Source organism: Oxyura jamaicensis, chromosome 21 (assembly GCF_011077185.1).
Source record: "Oxyura jamaicensis isolate SHBP4307 breed ruddy duck chromosome 21, BPBGC_Ojam_1.0, whole genome shotgun sequence".
NCBI lineage: Eukaryota > Metazoa > Chordata > Aves > Anseriformes > Anatidae > Oxyura > Oxyura jamaicensis.
The window spans coordinates 1,923,698-1,940,927 of record NC_048913.1 but is presented as its reverse complement, the minus strand read 5'-3'; the positions used below and the strand labels follow the sequence as shown (position 1 = coordinate 1,940,927).

General features: G+C 45.2%; 1 protein-coding gene across 6 annotated transcripts in view; it reads left to right on the top strand.

Annotated features, from left to right (window-relative positions):
* Positions 1 to 17,230, top strand: part of PLCH2 (phospholipase C eta 2) — an 84,116-nt gene that overhangs the window by 29,176 nt on the left and 37,710 nt on the right. The window contains exon 1 of one of the 6 annotated variants that reach the window (XM_035344426.1): positions 9,971 to 10,224. The exons of the other annotated variants lie outside the window; for them this stretch is intronic. Coding sequence (XP_035200317.1) covers positions 10,182 to 10,224 — 43 coding nt within the window. The 5' untranslated portion in view covers positions 9,971 to 10,181. Of the gene's footprint in view, positions 1 to 9,970; positions 10,225 to 17,230 lie in introns of those variants that run through there. 6 annotated transcript variants of the gene reach the window in all.

Sequence of the window (17,230 nt, the reverse complement as noted above, 5' to 3'; positions counted from 1 at the left end):
GCATTGCTGCAGGGTATGGTAGGAAACACCAGGGTAGTGTAGCATATAAAGCTGTCTAGGAGTAAAAACTCCCAGCACGTATTTTCGCTTGGGTCAGATATGCAACAAAGTGCATCAGACTTTCAAAATAGCTGGCTGCTATCACAGATCTCAGATATTTTATTTACATCGTTGAGAGCATCTCAGAGGCTTCTGTGCGCTTATGGCACGGTGAGGCATAAAATTGGTGTCATCTATTTTACATGTGGGAAACAAGTATGGAGAAAATCAGGCTAGCTAAACGCTTCACTCTACTACTGGCAGAGCTCTGGCTCGGGAATTGGAAGAGGTCTGGGACCTGAAGTGACGTTGTTGTGCTTGGTTAAGTACTTATTTTACTCCTGTGAAGTGGCTTTGTTCTGAAACAGACCCACAATAAAGAATGTTCTAGTGTACAGCCTCTAGTGTAGGCACAGCCTGTGGGGTTAATGCAAGGTTATCAAGGCCAAAGCAGGTAACTGTAATTTCCAAGTTACTGGGAAAACTGTTAGAATGCTTCCCTAACTCCGCTCTCCTCAGCACCTTGTATTATCCCCATTTCCTAATTGAGAGAGGTAAGGCAAAGATCTCTTCCTCTGGCAGTGACGCGCTCGGAGCTGCAGGAAACGTTGCCTTAGTGGGTCACTGTTACACCGTCCCGCACGTCCTGCGGCCCGCGTGCCATTAGCTGCAGTTATATTTAAACCAGAACTGAGGCCACTGAACTTCTGTCAAAGCTGCTGCACGGTCATGGCTACGGGACATGTTGGCTGTGCACGACTGAAGTGTAGAAAGAAAAAAAACACAATGCTCCCATTCTGTCATTCAACGTGATAAAATGCCAGCCTCTAGAGCAGCGGCTGCTTGTTGTGCTGCTCCACAAGTGATTAATCTTCTTCACTATTTTTCCCTGTTGGTGATACTTGGGAACAAATTTGGAGAGAATTCCTTTTGTTTTCTGGGATGTATTTGAGTTTTTACAAAGAAATAAGTCTCCTTCAACGTGTGTGCCTCCAAACGTGCCTGCAGATAAAAGGCCTTGCTTAGTGACATCAGTTCTCAGCAGATCCAGTAACTGGGAAGATTGCTCGCAGAGCACTTCCATACAGCGTGCTTGTATTTTTAATACAGCGTTGCTGATTCTGGAGATGAAGAAGTCATATTTTGCATATTAATAGAGGGCTGGGTTGTTGTTTTTTTTGATAACAAAGATCAAAATGTCACTTTTAATTCTGCTTGCGTGACAGAATGTGTACTTAAAATCAGTGTCACTTTATGTAATTCTACGTTGGAATCAGAATTAGTACAGTAACGGCCGTGTCTGCATGTGCTTATCTGATACAGCAATTAGTGAGCCACAGCAGCTTCTTTTATGAATGCTTACCTTCTAAAGGTTGAGGAAGGATATAACTCGTCGTCTGAGCAGGGCCTACCTGATTCCTGAGGACCAAACGACACGGGAGAGCACACCGTGAGCTGGAATCCTCGCCGTTCCTTTTCGGCAGCACAGCGGGAGTGACCTGTAAAAGGGAGCGAGTCTGCCACTTTGTAGGCAAGCTGGCGTGGAAGATGTTATGGAGCTGCTTGCGGATGACAGGGCAAATGAATACAATTACTTTCTATAAAATGGACCTGACATTTTGTGGTAATAGTCTCTGACTGACAGCTGGGAGCAGAGAGGAAAGAAGGAAGGTGAACTAGTTTTCTGCTATAAAACAGAGCTTTATACATGAGCTGTGTAACAGTTTAAATTCCACATCTCTCTGCATCTTGCAGAGAAACCTAATTTTTTAAATCTCCACAGGCTTCTCAGAGGCAGAAGATGCTAATTTTAGAAATGTGGCAGCTCGTCTTCCTCCCCACCCCCTTCTATTTGCTGCCAGAATGTTTAACAATCCAGTAAACAAGCTGTAGGGAGAAAAAAAAATAAAAGGGAAAAAACTCCAGAGCTGAGGGTACTGGCCGCTTGTTGATGGCATTTCTGGGGAAGGGTCTGCTCCCTGCTCCCCACTCCCTTCATACGTCTTGAGTTTGAAAGCTATTTAAAACCAAGGAGTAGCAGTTCAGCTGACAGCAAAAAGGAGCATTTAAAGGGGGAGTAGCCAGGACTAGCAGCCTCCTCCCAGTGACCTGCTTAATTCCGCACCAGTGTTCAGGGTAATTTAAATTAAAGCATTGCAGAAAGAGTTCTTGGAAGTGAAGAATCAAGCCCTAAATTTTCAAGTAGGACTTGGATATCTTATTTTGGGTGTTCATGTGTACCCTCACTCTGCAAATTGCACCCTTCTCCCCACATTATCTATTGAACTATTGAACTGTATACTCTCATTTCTGTAATATCAAAATGCACTGAGGCTTTTTGCTCGAAGTCCCTGTCTCTGTTACAAGTAGTTGGTAGGTATCTGTAGGCTCCTGTGTTCACCTCTACTATATACAAGTCACAGAGTAATGTAGGTGAGGAATGCATGAGACTTGTTCTAATTCTGCAGCTGGTGCTGCTTTACTGGACTCCGTCAATATATTCACATTATTCCATTTACATCACAATTTCCTTTCTCTGGCCAAGGTTTTAACATTTTTTTTAATGAAGTTATGAGAAGTTTTTGCAACCCAAGTAATAGGAAGATGTTTTTTGTGTACAGGCACGTGGTATGTTATCTAGCAGAATGAGGCCATGGTTTGGTCCCACTGTCATTACGATTTTGTCATTACCAAAGGTCTTTCAATTCACGTACACCTGAGCAGCACATACTTCAGTTAGTACCATTGCTGCAAAACTTCATCTCAAGTTTGTCAGTTCAGCAAAAGTGGGGAGCTCATCCTGAGAAAGAACATGGTTGGAAGCTGGCTTACCACTTGAGCTGTTGAGCTGAAAGAAGGCAATGACAAAAGAACAGGAGTGTAAGTAAATTTGGGACGTGAATGCCTTGGAATTCATGGATCCATGTTCAGTTGCCACAGGCTGTTTTTCTTGAGCCAACTCATCTCCCCTCTTTATATGCCAAAAGAGTCTGAGCTGGGAGCCAGCTTTGGAGACTTGTCTTTAAATCTTGCCTAAGAGTTCCATGTAGAAACCAGGTACTCAGAAAAGTCAGATTAATTTGGCTTGTCTGCTTTTAATAAGCTGACAAATATGCACATTGAGTTAAACTGGTGGGAAGTAAATGTGCAATGCTGGTACTTCTCCAATTAGATACATGAATATGCATTGCTAACTGCATCTTCTACTGACTCAATATTTAATGGTATTACGTTGCAATACTAGAAATGGTATTGGCATGTCAGGATAAAATTGTGTAGAAAGTTTCTCAACAAACAAGAAATGCTGTTATTGTCGATGGAGCTACTTTGCTGTAGATAATGTCAATTCCAGATTGTTCTTCACATTAGCGAAGACAGTGAATTAGTTATTCCATGGGACCCGTTAACACTTCCCACAAAGTACTTTAAATGAAATCTTTGGCCTTTTCATATTTGTGCTGCTATATTTCTGTATTTGTACTTCCACACATCAAGTTGTGCATACTTCATGTATGTGCTCGTTGCCCTGCTCCAAATGTGCTGGCATGGAAATCCGTGCTGTAGCAGCTGTTCCTCACGTCGCTTTCTTTATTCTAACAACAAAAGCTGGATGCTCTAACTAGGGAGCTTAGAATTGTTTGCCTTTCACCTGTGATGTAAAAACGCAAATTCTGATGGAGTTTCCTTATCTTCCATTTTAGTAGAGCTGGCTGTGGCAGTTTGAAGTGGATAATTTCAGCTTCAAAACAAAATCTCATGTGCTCACAAATTCCTAATGCTTCAGGAAGTCTCTTTAATTCTGACTGCTGTTGTGGGCACGTGGATTTGGATATGCATCAACAAAAGAAAACTCTAGGAAAACATTTAAAATTAGGCATTTGTTGTTACAGATACAATCAATGTCACTAAATGTTTCCTGTTTTTTCTGAAACAAGATAGAGGTGCATTTTCTCCTTAGGATGGTTTTTGTATTTAAGCAGAAAACGCAAGACAGCGAAGCATTCATTACATTCAGAGCACGTGGATAATAAATCTGCTCAAATTAACATGCATCATGATCTTAAACACCCTCAAGTGTCTGCAAAGTTTAACAAAGCATGAAAGCTATACCTATTCAGCTGTTTCACAGAGCAATGTGCTTCTCTTTTTCAATTTATTTAGAACAATGGAGGTGAGTGCCACACAGCTGCTTTTATATATAAGAACACAGGTTGTCTTCTACTCTTAATTAGTCATTGAGACTACCCCACTATGTGTTTTTTCAGCCCTTCCTGACTCGACTACCTGAAAACTGCAGTATTCAGAAATCCAGGCCATAGGTGTGACGGAGTGAGTTACAGATTTTGATGCTGCAAGGAGAACTAGCTCCGAATAGGTTTCATTTCCCAAAACTGCTTATTACACATTTTTTCATCTGTGTTACGCATTCTGTCTGTCTTCTTTTCTGAAAACTGCAAAGATTAACTTGTGCTGTTCTGATCCTAACTTTGGGTATCTTGTCCCTGGCATATGAAAATGACTGAGTTTATTCTGAAGCGTGGTATTACTTAAGGCCTATTCATGCCGCTCAGGCAGTCGTGATTCTTTTCTGATTGTGTTGTTTGCTCCTTCTCCACAGCACTGTCACAACGCTGATATTAGCTTCTTAGAGGAAACGGAGCTTTGCAGAAGATAGGCTGCTAGGGTAAAAGTACATCTCAAGCAGTAATGCGAGCAGGCACATCGAAGAGAACTATAACCATGTTCCCTTCCATTACCACCAGAATTAAAATCAAATAAGAGTTGTGCTGCGTTGCATGACTCCCTGCTAGTATGCCTTAAAGATCTGCCATGCCCTGGGTGCCTGGTTCCTAAAGGCAGACAGAGGTTTGCCTGATGATTGTTGGTACAGACCTGGTCCATTTGAGGACCACCTACAAATGGAGGTGAGGCATCTGCACAGTTGCACCCTGAGACTTTTTTTTTTTTGCTGTTGAACATGGGCTGTTTGTAGTTTGTTAGGTATTTCATGATACTTCATTGAAAGTAATTGTACAGCAAGGTACGACACATTTGACTTCTTAATTACAAAACTGGAAGGAGTGTCTGAAGCACAAAGAGGAAGAGCAAGCCAAGGGGGGTTTGTGTTTTGCTCTCAGTGGGCCTAAAATAAGTAGCACACGTTCTGGCAGAAAACAGCCTGAGCCTTGTATCTGTCTGTCTGCAGCTATCACAGGAACAGCTGCAGATTTTGCTCCAACTCCTGCAAAAAAGTGTAAACTCTCACCCAAAATGTTTTTGCTTAAGCAAGGTGGAGCAGATGATGTGTCTCTCACTTCCAGGTTCTTACTCATAACTCTGCAAGCATATTGGACACTTGTTTGTAGCACACGGCAGGAGGCAGAAATGCAGCATCCGGGCGTACCGGGTATGTTGCTGGGGTTGTAACGCCACGGAGAGAGTACTCAGCAAGGTGGCTGAGAGCTCAGCAGGACTGGTTCACTGGGGCAGGTAGCTTGGTTCTTAAGGCTGTCTAATACCTGAGATCCATTTGAACCTGTCCTTTTCCTTTAACTCTGTTGCCTCTCTCCCTTTTTGGTTAGGCACAAGCATCTTCTGACTTTGGCCAATACAGATTTTCTCAGATGAACGTGGGTCCCCTGAAAACATTGAATGGGCAAATTAATTTGTGGGTCTTTGATGAAGAAAATCTGCCAATGAAGTATTTAAATTCTTCTCATCTCTAAATTAGCAAAGGAACTAAGATGGAATTATAGAGCCAGCAAGAGCTGGCTCCTCAACAGCCATTTCTCTTCGCAGGCTGGGAGGCCCAGGAGCACAGGGCAGCCGGGAGGGCAGAGCAGTGAGCCTGCCGTGGCTGCGGCTGAAAGGAGCAAGCTCTGCTGTCAGTACCCATTATGGGAAGATTGTGCATTAGGTTAGTAGCTCGTTTTCTTGCCTGAAAAATGACACACGCTGTTCTTGAACCTACAGAACATCGCATTGGTAATTTGTGTTGCTGCCTGATCTCCAGCATGGTGCTGTTGATGGTTACGATACAACGTGAATTATTAGTATGACACCAAGATGGTATCTTTCTCTATCTTGAAAACCTCTTTCACTTAACGGGCTTCCACCCCTGCTCGCCCCTTGCATCAGAGTATTTCTTCCTTCCCTTTCCCAGCAGCTGACCCCAGTGTGCTGGCCCCTTTCTGTGCCCTTCTACAGCATCCCGCAGCCGCTGCCAGCCCAGCAGGGGTCTGGGACGCTGCAGGAGACGGAGGGGCTTCAGTAACAGCCCCGCTCTGCTGCCAAACGTGGGTTTACCAGGGACCCTGGGCTAAATTCAGAAGATGCTCTGTGGCCTACAGTAAGCAACGTGGGTTTTAGAACAAGTTTGGAGCAGAGCCTGTTATCAGAGAATCCTGTAGGATTCTGGGACCTTTGAACAAGAGGTGTTGTCTGTAAAACTGATATTAAAGTGGCACAAAGCAAAAATATAGATGGATAAAGCTTCACTGCACTCCAGCCACACTGATGATGTTCTGGTGCGTGCACAAGCTGTTCCAAACCTTTCATTTGCTTTTGATAGAAAAGAGCATAGCACCGTGTCATGACCTTAGGAGCTGGGCATCTAGGAGAATCAGGGAAATTGCAAATCAAATCTGTTCCAGATTAAGTCAAGACCAAATGGAGATTGATTTAAAAGTATATATATATACTGTTGCCTTATCAGCAGTGCCAGAAGGAGAGGATTATTACCTGTGAGGAATTATTATAGCACAAGAAATGAATGGGTTCCTGGCACGCTGGCAGATACTGGCTTTATTTACCTTTGCTCTTCTCAAGACTAGATGGTTAGCACAACAAAATCAAGGGAAATGCGTACTTCAAATGAAAACAAACTGTTTCTGCAACCCCATGGCATCATCAGATGCAAGGCCAGAAACGTCACTTCACTGCGTGTGGTTGGATTTCCTGTTGCCTGAGTAATAAATGTATGGAAGGATCCTAAGGCTTGCTGATCTGATCGTGTTAGGCTTTGTAACTATTGGTAAACATTTGGCAATAAAACCTTTATTTGAAACTTCCCAACTCTTCATGTGATAAAAGAATGGAGATTTTGTTCTATCTTAGCCACCTGCTGTTTCCTCCTGTGGTAAAGTACATTCGTAGCTATGGGAACAAAAACTGAAGAACTCTGACACCCACATGTGATGAAGTTGATTTATAGAAGGGCTTGAAGTGGTGCCATCAATTGTGAGGTATGGAACTCGCTGGCGTGGAGTTTGCTGGCTTTCGGTGAGCGCTCGGTACCATGCTGCCAGAAGTTATTTAGAAGGTCTGTGACGCTGTGGATGTTACATTCCCCACTTTGTCTTAACTGCACTGAAGCAATTTAAAAAACAAACCAAACACAAACAAACAAACACAAACCCTGATGAATTGTGAATGCAGTCAAATGCTTTTCTGGTGCTTATTCTGTGACCCTGTTCTAACTGCATGGTGAAACTTCCAGAGATGAAGTATTTTATTAAATAGGGATGACATATGTTCAGAATCAGGATTTAGTTACTATTTTCTAGGCTCACATTTGGGTAGTTAACATTTAAAATCAAAACTAAAACTGAAAAGCAACAAATTTTGATTGAAATTCAGTGGCTGATCAGTTAATTTGGCTTTTTAAAGAAAAGCAAGATCATTTGTAACGTTTCCATGGATCATTTTCCAACACCCCAACAAATCAGATACAAATTTCATCACGTTTGTTCTCTTCTCAATGGATGTTGATTCATAGTCATCATTAATTTCCAGGCTGTCCTTCTTGCGGATTTTAACATAATTGTCACCTAGAAATCTGTTAGCTTTGAAAGATGAACTGCTACCTCCTGAATGCTTATTTCCTTGGTATTGTACTTTGAATAATGCTTCAGTTATTGTAAGCAAGGTGCCCTTGTGGGCGCAGGAGAACTAAATGTGATGTCCCTCAGAAATGTGTTTTTAGCTGTGGAATGGGCTGTAGGAAGAGTGGCTCCCGTGAGGATCTGATGTGTTCGTTCGGAATATATGCAGCTGCTACACGTACTTTGCCTTTAAAATATTCCGGTCTGATCTAGTGTTTGACTTGCTTTTGCTGAGGATTGGTGTATTTTAATAGCAAATAATTCACCAGCGCATGAAATGTGCACTGCTTTCTGTGTAGGGACTTACCACCGCTTATCCTGGACTAACTGGTGCCTCGGCAGTCAAGCAGGCTGTGTCTGAAATGATCGTCTCGTTCAGGAGCTTGGAGGACGTCTGCCAAACCTCAACCTAGTACGCAGTGTATGGCTTTTGTATGTAAAGTTTCATGGTGGTGTGTGCAGTGTCTTTGTGCCTCCTGCCCCACCACTGTCTTGTGTGCTGTCAGCCTGGGTTTGCGTGGTGCGGGACAGCAGCGAGGGTCCTGGGTGTTTGCCCTGCCAAGCATGCATTAAAAATGCAGTGGATGCAAAACAAATGCAATGTGATGTAAATACAGGGTGCCCAGGGGGCTCCTGCAGCAAACGCTGCTGAAGTGCACCTGAACCGTGTTGCTCTGGAGATGGTATCTCAGGGGATGTACAGTTAATGGTGAAAAAGGGTAAGCAAACGGGAATGTTTTGCTGAGCGTAGGCTTGGGCCAAATCCTGGAACTGTTAGATGGTGAGGACAGTGGAATTCACGCCTAAATGAAAGGTGTAGGGTTTTCATGTCAGGTCCTGCAGGCTATTGATCCGTCTGGAATGCTGACTGGTGCCTAAGGTGCAGAGATGAGATAGCATCGAGACTGAGCAGGGCAGTCTGGCTCTCACAACTGGAAACTATGAACGAGACTTGACATTTCTGCTGTGGAAAGACTGAATCAGAGGAAAGGTAATTGTAAGCATTGCACCGCCACTCAGGTACCTCAGCACATCGAGACCGGAGCCTGACGCTTGCAGGGCAGCACGGCGATGTCAAACGGCAGAAATGCATCAACCTCTCTTGCTGTGGTCGGCGTGGAGGGGCGAAGAAGGACAGCTGTGTCTGAGAGCTGCGGGGTGAAGGGCGGCAGCTTCTCCAGCAGCTGTGCTCTGCGTTTTGAGCTGCATACTCATCCCTGTCACCCTGCTCCCTTGCATCGGTTTTCCGTATCTAAAGGAAACTACTTTTTCCATTCATTTGTCAGGCTTGTTTATTTAGATTTCAAGTTCTCAAAGGCACAAATTGTCTTACCCTGTGTATTTCAATGGCACATAAGCAGGCAGGAGCTGTTCTGGCTGGGATTTCTTAGGCTGCACCCTCATACTCAGATGCACCTTGAGAATTCTCTCTAGAATTTAGGCAGACCTTAAGGCATTGCTGTCTTGTGTCTGGGGACACAGCATGCAGCGATGTGCATCGCTTGCTGGCCATTTTCCCTAGTTCTTCATTAATCTTTCCCTGCAAGTTAACGAGGGAAATACATTGTCTTTGCCAAGAAAAGGAATCAGAAGTCTGAAGACAACAGCTTGCATATTTTTATCAGCAACTGTAGACTTATTTCTCAACCTAAGCAAGCATGGGAGTATACCTTAGCAGTGTGTAGGATGCTGTTTGGGCACAGGGGAGGCATTCAAACAAACAGGAGATTTTGTTTTTCCTTCTCAAATGAAGTAGCTCCCCATTAGTGTTGGTTGCCTACTGAATGAAAACCATCCCTCAGGAATTACAAGTGAGTTATCTTTTTTACTTATTTCCTAACATACACAAGCATTTCCTTGAGTGCCTTTTTTTTTTCCTTTTTTTTTTTTTTTTTTTTTTTTTTTTTTAAGGAGTGAAACAAAATAGGTGCATGTATCCTATCTGAGGAGGGGAAGCAAAGAGTTAATAAAAGATTATCCCAGGTGGCTGAACACTTGAGTTGCAGTGAAAGGCTGGTAACATTCATTTAGCTCCTGTGCTGGTTTCTACCTGTCAGCAGCTCCTGATACACTACTATACAGGGAATAAAAAACGAGCTTGCTCAGACCAGAAGCAGCAAGCATCCTTAGGAACTTTCTGATGTTGCATTAAAGACCAACCTGCAACGTTATTTTTTGTTATTTACAAGAGGCAGTGATGTACATATGGTCTTTGCTGCTTCCTCTGGTATTTTGTTCACTTGATTCTCTCACTGGAATATGGATGATGCAAGCACCATTAAATGCCTCAGCCCAGATGAAGGTAAGGAGAAATGTTATTTTAACCACCTTAATATTACCTTAAATCACCTCTAGAGTGAGTTACGCTATGGAGAAAAATAGAGTTAAGAGAGCTTTTTTGGACGCTTGTTTTGTAACTCAAACTTAAACCCTTAAAACAAATACGTAGCAGTTTCTTAAGGCAGCCTTTTGCTGTACCATACCTTTGCCTCCTGTTACCTCCAAACCTTAAATAATACATGCATTTCCAATGGCTGCTGCTGCCTGCATGAGTGCAAAGAGGCACCACGTATATTTATGTCCCTTTTCTGCTCGCTGAAGTAGCTAGCTGTCACCATAAAGAAAGGCTTTCTATTTTTAACCATAGACCTTCTGCTACCCACATTAGAAGAGAGAAAAGAGACTCCGGTATTACTGTGGGTCAGCTGTATTGTGTTTAATATGTGATTTGCTTCTAATTAGATAGCTTCTTTACACCCAGCAAATGAGTGCATAATATCAATTTGGATTGAAGTTGTCCCCGGCGGAGTTATGCCGGGGATGAATTCAGTCCTCCAGTCCTCTCTGTGAACTGTCTCAGGCTCTCGTAACTCTGCTGCAGAAGTTATCTGCAGCTGGAACTTGGTGGTCAAACCTCTGGCTTCTGAAGAAATTTACAATAATTCAAGACCAATTCTCTAAAACCCTGCTTTTATTGATGAAAATCTTTATCTTCTAGTTGATTTATTTAGGCAAATATTGGCGAAGCCCTTAGCTACGGTATATTTTAATTTAATCAAGTGTCTACTTACATGTCTGTGCGCACTTTGTATTTTATGCCTATTAAGCATGTGGTTTTGTGATAGTTACACAACAAGCGCTGTGGCTCCGCTGTGTTGAGAAAAGCTGCTCCGTGTGTGCTGGGTGCTGTTCCTCCAACACCTGCACGGCTGGGGGAGAGCCGAGCAGTAACTGCCTGCCTGTGTTTTCAGCTGGTAGAGAACATCGTGGCATGCTCCTGAGCATCCTGCCGTATCTGCTGGAGGACACGCTCACTCAAGTTTGCTTTCCCTTTGTAACGTTTGCTTAAGGATCTTCACCAACGCTGTGCTGCTGCCAGGTGATGTCGTCGTAAGCTGGGTGCTGGAAGCACGCTGAGAAGAAGTGGGGTGGCTTAAAAGAACAGAGCTTCCAGGAGCTGATGCTGCAGGCAAGACCTTTAATAGTTAGTTTCTGAGGGGTGGCCTCCTTCCTGCCATTCGTGGTCCCAAGAGGAAGTGCAGTTCCCCTCTCACTGAGGTATAAAGCAGTGGTGGTGCAGCGTGGTTGCTCTTCTTGGGGTGAAAGTGGTCTCCACCTCCCCGTGCGAGGAGGCCTGTGTTTGTGGTGAGCTGGCATTTGGTTACAAAACACCTCTTCCCATTGCCTTAGTTGGATTTGGAGCTGAGATCTGACGTCTGTCACCTGGAAAACACAAGTGTTCTGCCTTCAGATCATCTGCTTGACATCAGGGTGACCTTATGAAAGTGACAGGATCTACATAATTTTAAAATTAGCTTACGTGTTGGTGGGTGACCGTATCGCATCACCCTGGGGCGGCCTCAGTGCACTCATTGTCTGTTGGTGTTCCTATTTATGAGGGAGAGGAACAGCTTTTCTTTCATTGATTTAGCAAGACATTTAGGTTAGATATAATTAGGTCTGGAAGATGAAAATGTGGCCAGAACTCAGCTGAAGAAGCTCATACATCCAGCCTTCTTTGCTCCACGTGCGTGAGTGCAGTGCAGTGAGCGGAACAGTGCACATCGTATATTTGTTCTGTAAAGGAAGGATCAGTGAACTAATTAGGTTAAAAAGGCTTATTTTTGTCTTCAGAAAACACTTCAAGCCTGATTTCTTACTGACTCGCACCTTGTGCAGTCAATTGCACTTGTAAAAAGCAATTGATGAATGTTTCTGAAGTGTAGCTCTTGACTCGCGTCAGAGGAAGAGCTCATCGAGCCCACTTCTCACAAGCAGAAACGACGAAGTCGTGCTTTGCAATAGAGATCTGAAATTTGCTGGAATGTGCCTTTGGCTTTCCTTATGCAACCCTACCTGTTTGTTAGGGAAGACATAACATCAAGTAACTAACAGGAGTCTAACAGTATGAAACACTGGGAAGCAGAAAGTAGCGTTTCTTACTGACAGCACAGTGATTTGGTGTACTTCCCACTTAGAGAGGCGTTAATTAATTAGAGGCCTTTAGCATATGAAATGATGAATGTCTCGCTTCTAAGACACTTCTAACAGGGAACATTTTAGTGGTCGGGTTAGCTGCCGTGAGTCCTTATCTAATTCTAGGTACGTATATTGGGAATTCTCAGCTGAGGAATTGCATTGTCCTTGGGATAAATCAAAAGCAGCTTCTATCTACGGCAAGGCACATGAGAGGAGGGTGTTGTTACGGCTTGAAGTACGTGCCAGCTCCTTTCAGGACTTCAGGAGGTGAATGTGAACCGAGCTCAGCTAGCAGGGGGGCTTTCTGGTCTAGGGACTTACAGAAGGCGTTTAACAGCGCTGGCCTCTGCAGACCGAAAGCCGTTAGGTGGCAGAGCACAGCTCAGTTCTCCGGCATGACGTGGCCAGACACAGAGGGCGGGTGGGCAGCCCTGTACGCGGCCAAGTTCAGAAACACCATTAAATGTGGATCTCTGTAAAACATTTTCCCAGGAGCTCGCTTTCAGAGGTGAGCCTGCAGGCCAGCTCTTTGCCAGCCTTGTGATGTCTGCTTGCCTCCTGGTTCTGCGCCCCGGGGGAGCGAGTCTGGCAGGCTGCTTTGGGTCGGGAGGCAGGGGATAGTGACACCACGGCTAAAAATAGAAATAACCTTTTCTATAAGAGCCCAGAAGCAATTACTTCCTGTAGCTTTACCCTATCTACTGAGTCCAAGACTAAAAAATACCAGGCAATAGGCAGCGATACTGACCTGCAGCCCTCGGGTGGCCCTCGGTTCACCAGCCCTGTGCGGGTGCTCCCTGGGCACCTGTGCTTCTGCCTGCTTTCTGGGGGGAATTTCAGCGGGTGGTTCCTGCTTAAAGACAGAACATGATTATGATCATCTTCCAAGCCTGCAGAAAGACTTGCAATTAGTTTCTAAGATGTGCAGATGCTAGGTTCTGTAGAGGGATGTATTTTTGAAAGGAAGACGAGAAGCTGAGTGAACATGCTTTCTCAGTAATAGTCACAAATGTTAAAAATGTTTAAAACAAAAATTTAAATCAAACCAACCCCTCCCCCCACCCCAAAAAAAAACAACAAAACAACCGAAACCACAACTCCAATGTAATTGGAGTGGAGCTTGAGGCAGGGATCTCACATGGAAATGCATTTGCCTGATTTCAGCCTCCAGAAGACTGTTAACCTGCACCCTGCGCAGCCCGCACTGCAGCAACAGGCACCGCTGGAAATGTCAGTGCCCTCCGTCGCTCTAAAATCAGGTTTCTGTCTTCATGGCTCAGAGCACTTCACGCTCGTGTTCAGAAGAGGCCGACTGCGTGTTGTGAACTGTGGCGTACGTTCGGGTAACACAGTGATTGCTTTGCCCATTCATTTCAGTTTAATGAGCAATCGCCCATTAAAATGTTAACAAGGGGCACGAACGTGAGCTTCCTTACAAGGCAGGAACAAGAAAAAAAAAAAGCTTTATTTTCTGAGAATAGCTAGTAGTTAACGAAAAGCATGTTGTTACCTCCCCAGCACTCCTGCTAGTCTGAAGAAAATGTCCAAAATCATTTAAGTCCCTAGGAAAGTGTTTCCTTGTTAACAAAGTTGAAAGCCAAAACGTGGCTTTGAGCTAAATCTCATTTTCTTCAAGTCAGTGTGATATCAAATCATTAGATAAGTAATTCTTGTTTGTCACGCCTATCAGTAGAGGCTGGAGCTCTGCCATGGCCCCTGTGATAGGGAAGGGCCGTGCCTGATCATCCTGATCTCCAGGAATAAGTCACGGGGATGGGAGGCCGATACGTTCCTTTACTGAACTTCCTGGGCACAGGACTTCTGGGCTCCCAGGTCGTTTAAATACAAGCCATCTGCTTTCTCATTTTACACTGACGATTCTGGTATCTTGCTTTCAGCAAAGGATGGGCTGAACGAGGGGCTGCAGAGGAAGCTGGCCACTCTCACCGGTTTGGGAGAAGTTTGGGAGTCAGAATGAAATCCCTGTGCTGATCCATCTCGGTAGCACGTCTGTTCTTAATGCCTTTCAGTCTGTCTGGTTTTCCTGCACCACCCCTGCTTCAAATTCCAGGTTCTTAAAGGTATTTTCTTAGAAGGTGCTCAATAATACTGATGGATATCTTCCCTCCCAACCTGCCTTAATCTCCCTTTCAGTGTTTATGACCCATGGCACTGAACAGATGGTAAAGTGCTGAAAGACCTTTAAATGTAAAGAGTTTAAGCTCTTACTTCAGTCAGTGGGGGGGTATTTTCTTGTACAAGCCAGAGGTTGGAAGCAATGACTTTAGAGCAACAGTTAGTCCATCTCTAGAAGAAACTTAAAATCTTTGTTTTACGCTGACATTTGTCTACAGATGTACAAAATGTCATTATTACAGCTTCGCAAGAAAAAAAAATGACAATTTTTTCCCATGAGCTCAAGAGAACCGAACCCCATGGAGGGAGATGGGCTGGCTGCTGCCATTACATGGGCACAGGTGTCGCCAACAGTTCCACAAATGCATACTCACATGAATAAAGTAAGAGATTCAGGGATCAGTTCATTTTAATACTGCAGATTTCCAAGGAGCATTGGAAGGCTCTGGACGTGTCCGTGTCCGTGGCTGCTGAGCCAAGGCAGCTGTGTCGGGGCCGGTCCCTCGGGATCCGTGGCCTCGCACACCTGAACAGAGCTGTACTTAGGTAACACCTAATAGCTCGGCTCCGTTCAGAGCCCGTGCCGAAACGCTGCGCTTTGAAGCATGCAGGGTGGGAAGCAGAAGGCAGTAAACAACCGTGCTTCCACCTGCTGCCACACGGCTTTAATCCCGGCGGTGGATTTACTGCGCTTAGCGGGCTGCCCAGATGGCCTCGGCCGGCTGCCGCGGCCCCGTGCCCACGCCAAAGGTCAGTGGAGTGCTTCCCAGAGAGGCGAGGAGCCGGCCGCTCACCTTGCTCGAGGTAGCGGCATGGGGCCGCTGCTGCTCTGGGCAGCCACAGGGAGCTTGGTGCTGGCCCCGCACCCTTCCCGGTTCTCCCTGCCTTGGAAGTCAGCGGCACCAGCCCTAAGGGATTGTTTGGGGAATTCTGAATGCGGCCGATGCGGGGTTGAGTTGCCTGACAAAAATAGAAATGGTGACAGATGTGGTCTGTGCGCTGGCAGCACTCGCTGCGTCCCTCGTGCAGGGAGGCGGGCGGTCTTCACTGAGGGGCGATGTCTGTGCCCCCTGTTGGGGTGCGTTGGGCTCGGAGCCGTGCCGTACCTCAGGTGTTGGTCTAGGCTGTGCTGAGCAACGCGCCTCTCGACCAGAAGTTTGCATTTGTTGTTTGCCTTCTGAAGCACCTCAGCACGTAGCGCTTCAGTGCCAGGAGCAGGCGTACCGAGATGAAGATGAAGACCTCAGGCAGAGGTACCCAAGGTGCAGCGGCTCTGGGATCGCTGCAGGTTTTCCAGGCCTTTTGCCTGGTGTTTGCAGCAAGTACAACGGTGAGGAGAGAAGGAAGTGGGGAACGAGCACACGGATAAACGGCACTGCACCAGATGACACCGGGGGCTGTTGTTTCCTCCTTTTATTTTAGAACTTCTGCTGTGGGTTTGCAATCGTTTTCTTGTTACTCTGCAGCCACTAGGAGGAAGATTTCCCTGGATGGGAAATAGCAATGCCTGTATTAGAGTCCGTATCCGTGTCACCGATTGCTGCCAATGTGTCTCTGAGCACTTCACAGTCAGCCGTGGTGATGAGGTCAGGTTGTTAATCTGGTGAAGTGGGTCTGTAGTGCGAAGCATGCCCGTGCAAGGCCAGGCGGAGTGCAGAGCTGTGAAGTGACAAACCTAATCCGTGCGGATTTGCAGGCAGTTACAGCACCAGGCTGCACTGTTCAGTGGTCTGGCAGTCAATATTCTGACCATTAGAAACCAATTTATTACATACACCTGAAGTTTCTTTTGTGTGAGCCTCAGTAGCTGGCCAAAGGAGAGGAGTTGGCTCTGCACACTAAAACCTGATGTACTTCTCGCTGCACTCAGAGCCGAATTTACCTCTCCTGTTGCTTCTGTTTCAGTGCCTCATGCTTGAATCCTGGTGTGTAGAAGGCACTAGAGAGAGCTGAGGCTGGACTAGGTTTTGACATTTCCTCTACTGCAATTTTTAGTCTTTTCTACTGTAAGGACTACATCTGTTTCTCCATGTAGTAAATACTTTTTAGTATGTTTCCCTTTGCTCAGCAGTAAACCACGCGTGTTGGAAGTGAATCCACCCATCCTGGTGGATTGCATTAATCATAAACGCATTGCTTGGTGAGCACCTTCACTTTACTCGCTTCCCTCTCCCAAGCCATAGCTTTGGCAAGGTGCTGTGTCTGTGTGGTGGAGCCTGACTCTTCTGCCATCATTAATGTAAGTTCTTTGATGAGGCCGTTGTCATTCCAGCATTGTTCTCCAGGTCTGCTGAATTCCCTTTTTAGCTAAGCCACAGGGCAGCCTGCAGGCTCGAACACTGTTGGTCTTCAAATCTTTTTGTGCCATGAAAACCCTTTGGAACGTTTGGAGAATAATAAGTTTTTCAAGTGCCCCGGGGAAACGTTTTTCATCTGCACATTTTGTCAGGTGAGCGGGACTTTTCTGGGGATGTCAAGTGAGGCAAGAATAGAAACCCGTTTCTATAGGCTTATATCCTAAGTACTCAGCTCAGTAGCTTAGGAGCTGGGAGAGGGATTAAGTCACGTTTAACCCTTTGTTATTTCCTGTTCCTTTCCCCCGCGGTTACCAATATCCAGCCACAATCAGTACATAGAAGGGCTTGTTAGAACATTTCATTTTTCTCTGTTTGTGATCATCTTAACAGGCCTGA